Source organism: Quercus suber, unplaced genomic scaffold (assembly GCF_002906115.3).
Source record: "Quercus suber isolate HL8 unplaced genomic scaffold, Cork oak 2.0 scaffold_17, whole genome shotgun sequence".
Classification (NCBI taxonomy): Eukaryota; Viridiplantae; Streptophyta; class Magnoliopsida; order Fagales; family Fagaceae; genus Quercus; species Quercus suber.
This window is the reverse complement of record NW_027069482.1, coordinates 1306079-1316573: the sequence shown is the minus strand read 5'-3', so window position 1 is coordinate 1316573 and position 10495 is coordinate 1306079. Positions and strand designations below refer to the sequence as shown.

The 10495-nt window shown below is 33.5% G+C and overlaps 1 protein-coding gene across 3 annotated transcripts; it reads left to right on the top strand.

The window, feature by feature from the left end:
* The first annotated feature begins 1528 nt into the window (after positions 1-1528).
* On the top strand, positions 1529-8513 carry LOC112034561 (alpha,alpha-trehalose-phosphate synthase [UDP-forming] 5). Of its 3 annotated transcripts, none has more exons than XM_065759952.1 (4): positions 1529-1675; positions 2402-4462; positions 6004-6277; positions 7760-8513. In XM_065759952.1, the coding sequence occupies exons 2-4, from the start codon at positions 2481-2483 to the stop codon at positions 8081-8083; spliced, it is 2580 nt and encodes an 859-aa protein (XP_065616024.1). In that variant the 5' UTR covers positions 1529-1675; positions 2402-2480; the 3' UTR covers positions 8084-8513. The 3 variants fall into 3 exon arrangements, with proteins under 3 accessions (XP_065616024.1, XP_023923149.1, XP_023923145.1); XM_024067381.2 differs by lacking the exon at positions 1529-1675 and adding an exon at positions 1688-1999 and having other exon boundaries at positions 2407-4462; XM_024067377.2 differs by lacking the exon at positions 1529-1675 and adding an exon at positions 1688-1999.
* Positions 8514-10495: the final 1982 nt, after the last annotated feature.

Here is a 10495-nt window from a genome sequence, read left to right as displayed (position 1 = left end):
AAGTTTGTGTCATGTGTCCATTTAAGTTTTTTAATATATATTAATAGGCAACGTTCAGAGAAAGTTCAATTATAATTTGAAATTAGAATTCAATTTTGTGCTATGTGCTAAATTTATGTGGGGACCACATCATATTATTTGGTTAAGTTTGTGCATGTGTCCACTTAAATTTTTTAATCTTTGTACCAAGTGAGTTAATGAGTGCAAAATATTAAGAATCTAATATTAATGAATCATAAAATAAAAATAAAAATACATATACTCAATAAAAACCACAACACAATAAAGATTATCACACATTCTATGTTATTAAAAATTAGAAAAAAAAAGGATTATAAGTAGTATTAAATTTAGGTAATAATTTTAATATGTGACTAATTATGTTTACTTAAAAAAAATTTTGACTAATTATTTATATTTTTATGGAATTCAATTTTGCGCTATGTGTCTAAATTTATGTGGGGACTATATCATAATTATGTACTTAAATTTGTATCATGTGTCCACTTAAGTTTTTTAATATTTGTGCAAAGTGTGTTAATGAGTGCAAAATACTAAGAATCTAATATTAATTAACTATATATATATATATATATATAAAATAACAATCACATATACTCAGTAAAAAATGATTTGACTAATTATTTATATTTTTATGACAAAATTTGTGTTTAATTTTATATGTATTCATACTTATGCATGTGCTACATGCTTTACAAAAAATAATAATTTGACTAATTGTTTATATTTTTATAGTAAAAATTGTGTTTAATTTTAAATGTATTAATGTGTTTACATGGATTACATACTAATTATCAATAAAATAAGAGTAAAATTTAGATAAGTAAAAAATAATATTATCTTTTTAAAATATTATAGATACAATCAAATTATCAATTTGAAATCAATTGAAGAAACTAATATATGATTACTAAATTTTGGAATAGTATTATATTTACAATATTTTCATAACAAATCATAAATAGTAAGTTATTATTAGTTCTCGTTTGAATCTATAACTTAAATTACTTAATAACAACTTGACATTTATATTCTATTGTGAAAATGTGTGTCGTTAGTTGTCACCTTAATAATTAATCTTCCCTCTAAAAAAAAAAATTCGTGTAATACACGCGCTAAAAGGGACCTTGAACCAATAGCCTCTAGTTGCGTTAGGTAGACGAAGGCAAGCAGTTAATCAAAACCAATAAAAAAAACAAAAAAACTAACCATGGTTAACAACGTCGGAGTGTAATTTTTTTTTTTTTTTGTTGGATGAAACGTTGGACTGTACTGTTCTCACTGTTCCTCGTGTAATCACTAATCGCTCAGTCACTCGCTCACTCACACCAACACACACACAGTCACACTCAGAGACTGGAGAGAGGGAGAGAGAGAGACTGAGAGAGGGAATCAAGTTCTCCTTAGAATAAGGACATCCCATCCCACTTGTTGTCGGATGTTAGAGAAAAAAAAAAAAAAAAAATCACAAATAAGCTTTTTGTGCAAACTGGGAGTAAAAGAAAAGTTCTGCTAATGGTATTGTCACAAAGTAGAGAGAGAGAGAGAGAGAGAATCTTTCTTTTGTGTCTTGACTATCTATTCACAAACACGCGCACACACACACACAGTGTGACACACACTCTCTCTTTGTCTTTCTTCCATGCTTTCAAGTGTAAGTTCATTTCTATTGTTTGTACCATTATAAAGCTTTTATCTTTCTTGTGGTTCTTTTTTCTTTCATGTTGCATGCCACTTTCTCCTACTTTTGCTCACTTCCCACTTCAAAAGTATGGCTGCATCTTCTACTGGTTAGCTAAAGTTGACTCTCTAAAGCTTCTTATTATATATATATACAAATATATAAATTTGTTATCTATGGATACTGGATTGCTTATGCATTTGGCGTTTTTAAGCCACTTTCGTCAGTTTTGCTGTCCAAATAGAGCCTCTTGACATTCCTGGTTTTCCCGGGTTGCTGTATGATTTGATTCTGGAGGTAATTTTGTAACCATTTGATGTCTGTTTGTCTGATTTAGCTTCTGGGTACTCCCAAATCTGCTTAGAATTTTTTAATATCAGATTTCTTATGAGTTTTGTTCAAATAAGTGCTGATTGTCAATCATATATATGTACGTATGTATGTATAATTGTCATTTGTAGAATCTGTATGCCTGGTTTGTTTATTCCTCTTTTATGTCTGGTTAGGCTTTCATAATTCGGAATCATATGTAGAATTCAAGAGAGGCTCAACTGAGTTTCTGTTGAAAATTTACATATACATATATGCAGTTACTGGGATAGTGAGTGATTGGGGGGTTTATATTTTCATTTTGCTAAGAGATTTGGGGAACTTCTGGCATATACGTTCTGATTTTATTATAATAATTTTTTTTTTCAGTGTAGAACTTGATTTTCAGGAATCAAGAGAGTCCTCTTTGTACTCCTTGTAGACCAAAAGTGTATTGTCCTCAATCACAATGGTTTCAAGGTCATATTCTAACTTATTGGATCTTGCTTCTGGTGATGCTCTTTCTCTAACTTTTGGTCGTGAGAGGAGGAGGCTTCCTCGAGTTGCAACTGTTGCTGGTGTACTGTCCGAGCTAGATGATGATAGCACTGGCTCTGATGCTCCCTCATCCGTCTCTCAAGAACGGATGATCATTGTTGGAAACCAGCTTCCTCTTCGGGCAAATCGAAGTGACAGTGGAGAGTGGATTTTTAGCTGGGATGAGGACTCACTTCTATTACAACTTAAAGATGGCCTTGGAGAAGATGTTGAAGTAACCTATATTGGCTGTCTTAAAGAACAGATTGATCCTCGTGAGCAAGACGATGTTGCTCAAACTTTACTTGAAACTTTCAAATGTGTACCAGCATTTATCCCTACTGAGCTTTTCAGTAAATTCTATCATGGATTCTGTAAGCAACATTTGTGGCCTCTATTTCACTACATGCTCCCTCTATCACCGGATCTTGGTGGTCGGTTTGATCGGTCCCTTTGGCTAGCTTATTTATCAGTGAACAAGATATTTGCAGATAAAGTAATGGAAGTGATCAGTCCTGATGATGATTTTGTGTGGGTTCATGACTACCATTTGATGGTTTTACCTACATTTTTGAGGAAGAGGTTCAATAGGGTAAAACTTGGTTTCTTTCTTCATAGTCCATTCCCTTCATCTGAGATATACCGGACACTTCCTGTTAGAGATGAACTTCTTAGAGCTCTTTTAAACTCTGACCTCATCGGATTCCATACTTTTGATTATGCTAGGCACTTCCTATCTTGTTGTAGTAGAATGCTTGGGCTTTCTTATCAATCAAAGCGGGGTTACATTGGGCTCGAGTATTATGGCCGCACTGTAAGCATTAAAATTCTTCCTGTTGGGATTCATATAGGCCAGCTTCAATCTGTTTTGAATCTGTCTGATACCGAAGCTAAGGTTGCAGAGTTACGAGATCAGTTTAGAGGCCAAACTGTTGTGCTTGGGGTTGATGACATGGACATCTTTAAAGGAATCAGCTTGAAACTTCTGGCTATGGAACAATTGCTCATACAACATCCTGATAAGAGGGGAAAAGTTGTTTTGGTTCAGATTGCTAACCCTGCAAGGGGCAGAGGGAAGGATGTACAGGAGGTCCAATCTGAAACTAAAGCCACAGTGAGCAGGATCAATGGAACATTTGGAAGGCAAGGATATAAGCCAGTAGTCTTAATTGATACCCCACTTCAGTTTTTTGAACGAATTGCTTATTATGTCATTGCAGAATGTTGTCTTGTTACAGCAGTGAGGGATGGAATGAATCTTATACCCTATGAATATATTATATGCCGACAAGGAAATGAGAAACTAGATGAGACCTTAAGGCTAAACCCATCGACCCCAAAAAAGAGCATGCTGGTGGTATCTGAGTTTATTGGGTGCTCCCCATCACTCAGTGGTGCAATTCGAGTTAACCCATGGAACATTGATGCTGTAGCTGAAGCTATGGATACTGCCCTAATCGTCTCTGAGGCTGAAAAACAGATGAGGCATGAGAAGCACTATAGGTATGTCAGTACTCATGATGTTGCATATTGGGCACGTAGCTTTTTGCAAGATCTTGAAAGGGCATGTAGGGACCATGTGAGGAGGAGGTGCTGGGGAATTGGTTTTGGTTTAGGGTTTCGAGTGATCGCTTTGGATCCAAATTTCAGAAAACTTTCAGTTGAGCATATTGTTTCATCTTATAAGAGGACCAAGAGCCGAGCAATTCTTTTGGATTATGATGGTGCTATGATGTTGCCTGGCTCAATTACGACAACTGCTAATACTGAAGTTGTTGGAATCTTAAACAGCTTGTGCCGAGACCCCAAAAATGTTGTCTTCCTTGTTAGTGGGAAGGGAAGAAATACTCTAACCGAGTGGTTTTCTGCTTGTGAAAATCTTGGGCTTGCAGCAGAGCATGGTTATTTTGTAAGGTACATTCTCTTTTCCCTTTTCCAAACAATAGACCCATGTCAAACATGAGGCTGCTCTTCACACTTGTAAATGTGATCTTTTGATTTTTAACCATCATCTAAATTTGTTCCTCAATGTCATATGGGCAACATGCAAAATGATGTTGAGCATATACTAGGAAATTTCGTTTATTCAATTGGTGAATTTGCTGGTTTTCTTTGCAGAAGAAGTGTTAACTAGCTCCCCTTAATCTGTTTGTGAATTGAATAGAACCTAATTTGCACAACGGTGGTTTCCTTGTGGTAGTAATGGATGAGTCTTAAATTTGGATCATGGTTGTTAGTTATTGCAAATTTGGTGGCTTAGGTTTGCGTCTTCAATTGAATGAAGAGCTAATCTCTAGTATGTCCATTTTGGTTGGCTGACTAATATCCACAGCTTCATGCCATATGTTGGAAAGCCAAGGAGAAAATGGAAAAGTGATATTAGGATCTCATTTACATGTATTTGCTTCTGTTACTTAAATTTGGATTTCTAAAATTGACAGCCCTTGTGGTGGTGGTTATTTCAAACCTTCATATTTCACCAGCTTGTCTTCAATTGCAATTTGAATGGACCATCCAGTTTACTGGAGATATCCAGATGCCCCTTAAATCCCAAACCTGAAAAGTCTTAATTTTCCATATATTGCTGTTTCATATATCCGATGTTCCTACAGCATTTGAGTCTTAAAATCTATTCAGGCTTGGCTTCACAGGCTTTTGCATGTTGAAATCATCTAAGTGGTAGAGTCTATTGCCCTCAACCTGAAAAATCGGCAATTTGGTTACTTTTGTTGTGAATATAGTACTGTGAGGAGACTTTAATTGAGGCCTTAACTTAACATTTAGGGACACCACTTAACCCAAAAGCTTGTGTTTTATTAGTTTCTCTCCATGGGGCTTTGAGATCTCTCTGTATAACATAATACCTTGGGATTCTCCAATTGAGGTCTTATACCACTTAACCTAAAAGTTTGAGCTTATGAGTTTGGGCTTAATTATATTGCATTAATTTCTCTAGTTTTTGGTATATTTGATTATTTTCTGTGTGTGGGATTTCCACTCACTTATGTATACCCAACAGTTTTAAGGGATGTTATAAAATGAAACCAGCATATGGTTGTGCAATCCATTTAATAATTGTCCATCAAGTTTCTGTTCTTAAAGATTTGTAATCAAAATCACAGCTGAGTTCAGAAGGAGATAGATTTGCTTCATGAGTTTTGAACCTAACACCTACCCAACCAACCCAACTTTAACACTGGAGCCAAAGTCCAAGGGCAAATCAGTCATATTGTTATCATAATATGTAGTGATCACATAGCTTTTAAAAGGTTTATTCTATTGTCATTATATCTTTTATTCCATTTGTTTTAGCATATAGTAGCGTAATATTGGCTGTAATTATTGTTAACAATCCATTCCTCAGTTGGCATTCATTTTTCACAATATTGTCAAAAAAGCATATTCCAAACCCCAATTATTTTTGTGTCATTCAATTTGATTGTTGTTCTTTCCAGGACAAATCATGAGGCAGATTGGGAAACTTGTGTTTCTGTGCCAGATTTTGATTGGAAACAGATTGCTGAGCCAGTAATGCAATTATATACTGAAACAACTGATGGATCTACCATAGAGACAAAAGAGAGTGCTCTTGTTTGGAGTTATCAATATGCAGATCCAGATTTTGGCTCATGCCAGGCTAAGGAGCTTCTTGACCACCTGGAGAGTGTTCTCGCTAATGAGCCAGTTTCTGTCAAGAGTGGCCAACACATAGTAGAAGTTAAACCTCAGGTTAGTGGTGCAATTCTATTTCTGCATTCCATATATCCGTCTATAATGAGGTGCCAAGATTTAATAGCTGGAGAACTGGTAGTTAACATTAATTTTCATGGATCTTGCTGCTTTCATTGATGCCTTAAATACACACACACAACCCCAGGGCAAGGAAACCTGGGTATGGAGTGGAGTGGTGGCATTTTGCCATCCCTACTCCCCTGCCCAGTGCCCCCATGGCTTCCCAAAGTGTCAAATTTTTATGGACTCTAAAGGTATCATCATCACCTATTGTAAAGGAAACTATAATATTTTTTTTCCACTAGTATGTTTTATTTTATAGAGTCAAATTGACCAGAGAGAGAGCCTTTAGGCCAAAGGAATGCCTCATCCCACTCAACTAAATTAACCAGATCAAAACTCTTGAATTATCTCATGAGCTAGCAGTGAGCTTGTTCTGTCCTGAGAGCACCAAAATTATAAAACTCTACCAGTTATAGAGGATGTATTTTAGCTGTCATTCTATTAACTTTTACAGTTTCTTGTTTTCCAATCAAATGGCCAGGTTACAACACAATTAAGGATAGACTTGAATTTCCTCTCATTCTTATTCTTTTTTAGCTTAGAAACTGAAGAAATAGACAATTTTTTTATGTTAAATATTATACAGTTTATTTTTATTTCTTTTCGAATCTGATACAGTACCCAAGGATTTATGTGGTTGTTATTTTGTAAGGGTTAGTATTTAGGTAAAATACCTAGCAGAAAGAAAAGGGAGAAGAGGGGTGGGGGAAGTTATAATGAGATCCCAAGTTGGAATAATTTCTTATCTCATATGAGTAGAATAGGGGTTAGTGTCAAGTTTTAATTATGGAGAGAACCTTAGAAAGATTATCCATTACGCGCTGGACTAACTACATCTGAATCTACCTTAGAAATGGTAAAAGTAAATAAAGGAAGCATAACTGAAAGGTTATTTTTAAAATATCTGTGGTAATCAAACCACAATTCCTTGAGTCAAGCGACAAAACTTAATTTTGTAGTCCATTTGTGAAGAAAAGGAAGTATTTGCTAAACAGCATCAGGTGCAAAAATTTTAACTACCATTAAACAGGAGAGAGGAACTTAATCATCTTCAGATTGATTCGTGGTTGGTAACTGCTATCTTGCATTCAAAATGGTGATGCAGCAATGTGTCTTCCTCTGTTGAATTTAACATTTGATTTCAAAACCTAATAATTTAAGATTTTGGGTTAACGTGGTACCAACCATAATCGGTTTAAATTATGAAAAATTCATAGTGCATTTCATAAATTAATGGAATCTAGAAGTAATATTTCCTCTGCATGATTTGCCCATATGCTTTGGCTATTTTGAGAGATTCATTCCTTTCTGTTCTAACAATCAAAAGAAAGCCTCCTTTAAATTGAAAAACTTATTCTTACAAAATGAGAGATATGCTAAAATCTTGCTGTGTGTGATTCTGTGACTACTCAACAGGGTGTTAATAAAGGTATTGTAGCCGAACATCTCCTCTCAACAATGCGACAGAAGGGAATGCTTCCAGATTTTGTTCTATGTATTGGGGATGACAGGTCGGATGAGGACATGTTTGAGGTGATACTGAGTGCAAGGGATTCTCTTTCCCCGGTTGCTGAAGTGTTTGCTTGCACTGTTGGCCAGAAACCCAGCAAGGCCAAGTACTACTTGGAAGACACAACTGAGATTGTGAGAATGTTGCAGGGCCTTGCCAATGCTTCAGAGCAGGCTGCTAGAAACATTCCCCAACCTTCTCAGCGAGTGGTTATCGCAGACAGTAAATAGCCTTCGCTCTCTTTCTCTCCTTTCTCCAGGGCCCTATCATAATCTGAAAGGGTTCATCTTGTGAAGATTTCTCGACTTGTGTGCGTCTTCTGGTTGGAGACAAGTTCATCAGTATTTTGTAGGTGTAGTAGGTTCATTTCTGTCAGATTGCAAAGTAAAAGTTGTATTGTTCGTGTCATACTATTGGTTTGTTGATGATGGGTTTCATGATTCTTTAACGGGTGAATGTGCCATTGGGATAGCAGCTCATTCTCTGGCTCTCTTGAGGCTTTGCCGGAGCGAGCCAAAAACATTTCACAGGGCTGGCTGAGGAGCTTACAGAGGATAGGCTCGCTGTGATAATTTTAGAGGAAGCTGCGCAAACGCATGGCACGCAGTATCCTTCTTATAGTTGAATTCAACATAAATAATCGAGTTTATTTTATTATTATTATTATTTTTTGGAGGAGTAATCAATAGTTAATACGTCAAGGATGTCTACTTGGTATAAGATCCCTTCGAGAGAAAATTCAACTAGATTTTTAATTAGAGTCTAATTTTGTGTAACATGTTCATATAATTTTTTTATGGATAAATTGAATACACTCTTAAAATTAAGGGGTGTTTGGATTTTATATCATGACGTTTTAGAATTTGGATATTTCTCCTTAAAATTTGGAGTGTTTGGATTTTATATCCTAACGTTTTAGAATTTGAATTTTACCCTCAAAATTTTGTGAGTGTTTGGATTTAACGCTTTTAAATTCTAAAACTTTAAGGTGTAAAATCAAAACACTCTAGGGGAGTAAAATTTAAACACTTTTAAAATTTAGAGGATAAATTCTAAATTTTGAAATGCTAAGGTGTAAAATTTAAACACTCTCAAACTTCAGAATGTAAAATCTAAATTCTGAAATTTCAAGACGTAAAATTTAAACACTATCAAACTTTAGATGGTGTAATTTGTAATTTATTATTTTTAATTTTTATTTCAAGTGAGTTATTAGAACAAAAGTTGAAGGGTCCGAAAATAAATAAATAAAGAGGAAAAAGAAAGGTTTAGTTTGACTTTGACAAGGAAAAAAAAGAAAGGTTTGGGAATTTTTTTATTTATAAAATAATACTAATAATAATAATAATAATGAAAATGAAATTTATATTTATGTTGGATTTAGGCTTCAGTTTAGAGGTTTCATTTCCATTTAGACTAAATCTAAATCAACGTAAACAAAAAATATCATAAAATTAATAACATTTGCTATTAAATGTTTTCCCTTTATATTATTATTATTATTCAAATAGTGGTTGAACAAACTAAAATTAAGAATTTAAGGGTCGGCTTGGTAAGAGTGTTTAAATATAGTTTTTTGTTTTACAATTCATAAAATGGTAGGTCTCACACTTGAATTTATTGTGTGGCTAATATTTTCTAAATATAATTTTCAAAAAATTGTATCCTATATTTTTGGTTTAGAACATGATTTTGAAAACGGCTAAGTGAGTGTTTTTAGAATACAAAAAATGTTTTTAATGACATAGTTGTAAATAAATTGAAAACAGTTGACTTCATATATTTGTCCAAACTTTTTTATCTCTTAAATTAAAGAAATTATTTTTATCATAAAAAGAATTCTCACACTTCAAATTTGAAACTTATCATTTAAAAAAAAAAAAGTACATGATGAGCTCTATTCCCTTATCATTTCCACAAAAAAAAAGAAAAAAGTAATTTACATGTGTAATATAAAAATTATTATTTGAAAACTACATGTATATATATTTTTAAATCTCAAATATAGAAATGGCCTCTCAAACAATTATTTTTTTTGTTTTTAGTATTTTGAAAATTGTTTTTAAAAGTGAGAGCCAAACATGTATAATATAAAAATTATTATTTGAAAACTAGTTTTAAGTTCAATTTTTTGAAAATTGTTTTTATACTGTTTTGAAAACAAAAACAAAAATCCTCTTACCAATTAGGTTCTAATGGATTGTATATAAATGGTTTTTTTTTTCAAATAAATTTAAATTTATTTTATAAGTAGCTAAGTTATATTTTCAAATATACAAACATTTTATATATTATATATAAACTTGATAAAATTTTAATACGCATTTTTTTTATGCTTATTTGTAAATGTATCACATGCATATGCCTTTAGATTACAAGCTAGTTTTTATTTAGATGTAAGACATATGGTAATTAAAAATATAAAAATCATGTTTCAGTGTCACACATCCAAAAATGCAACATGTTTAGCACATATTTTAAGCACTGCTAATGCTGGAAACTTAAGCCCCTCTTTGATACTTAGTGGGTGGTTTTGCTATAGCTAGAAACCTATTTTGGCAGTGGGACCAACATTCGCCCTATATTCTGAAAGAATTAGACACAATTTAAGTTAATCGTAATTGTTTATATAGTCTAGATGG

Bases quoted from the DNA above. Each gene is read 5' to 3' on its own strand.
- LOC112034561 (XM_065759952.1), top strand. From the start codon at position 2,481: ATGGTTTCAAGGTCATATTCTAACTTATTGGATCTTGCTTCTGGTGAT. The intron at 4,463-6,003 runs GTACATTCTCTT...TGTTCTTTCCAG, and splicing joins GAGCATGGTTATTTTGTAAG to GACAAATCATGAGGCAGATT. The intron at 6,278-7,759 runs GTTAGTGGTGCA...ACTACTCAACAG, and splicing joins TAGTAGAAGTTAAACCTCAG to GGTGTTAATAAAGGTATTGT.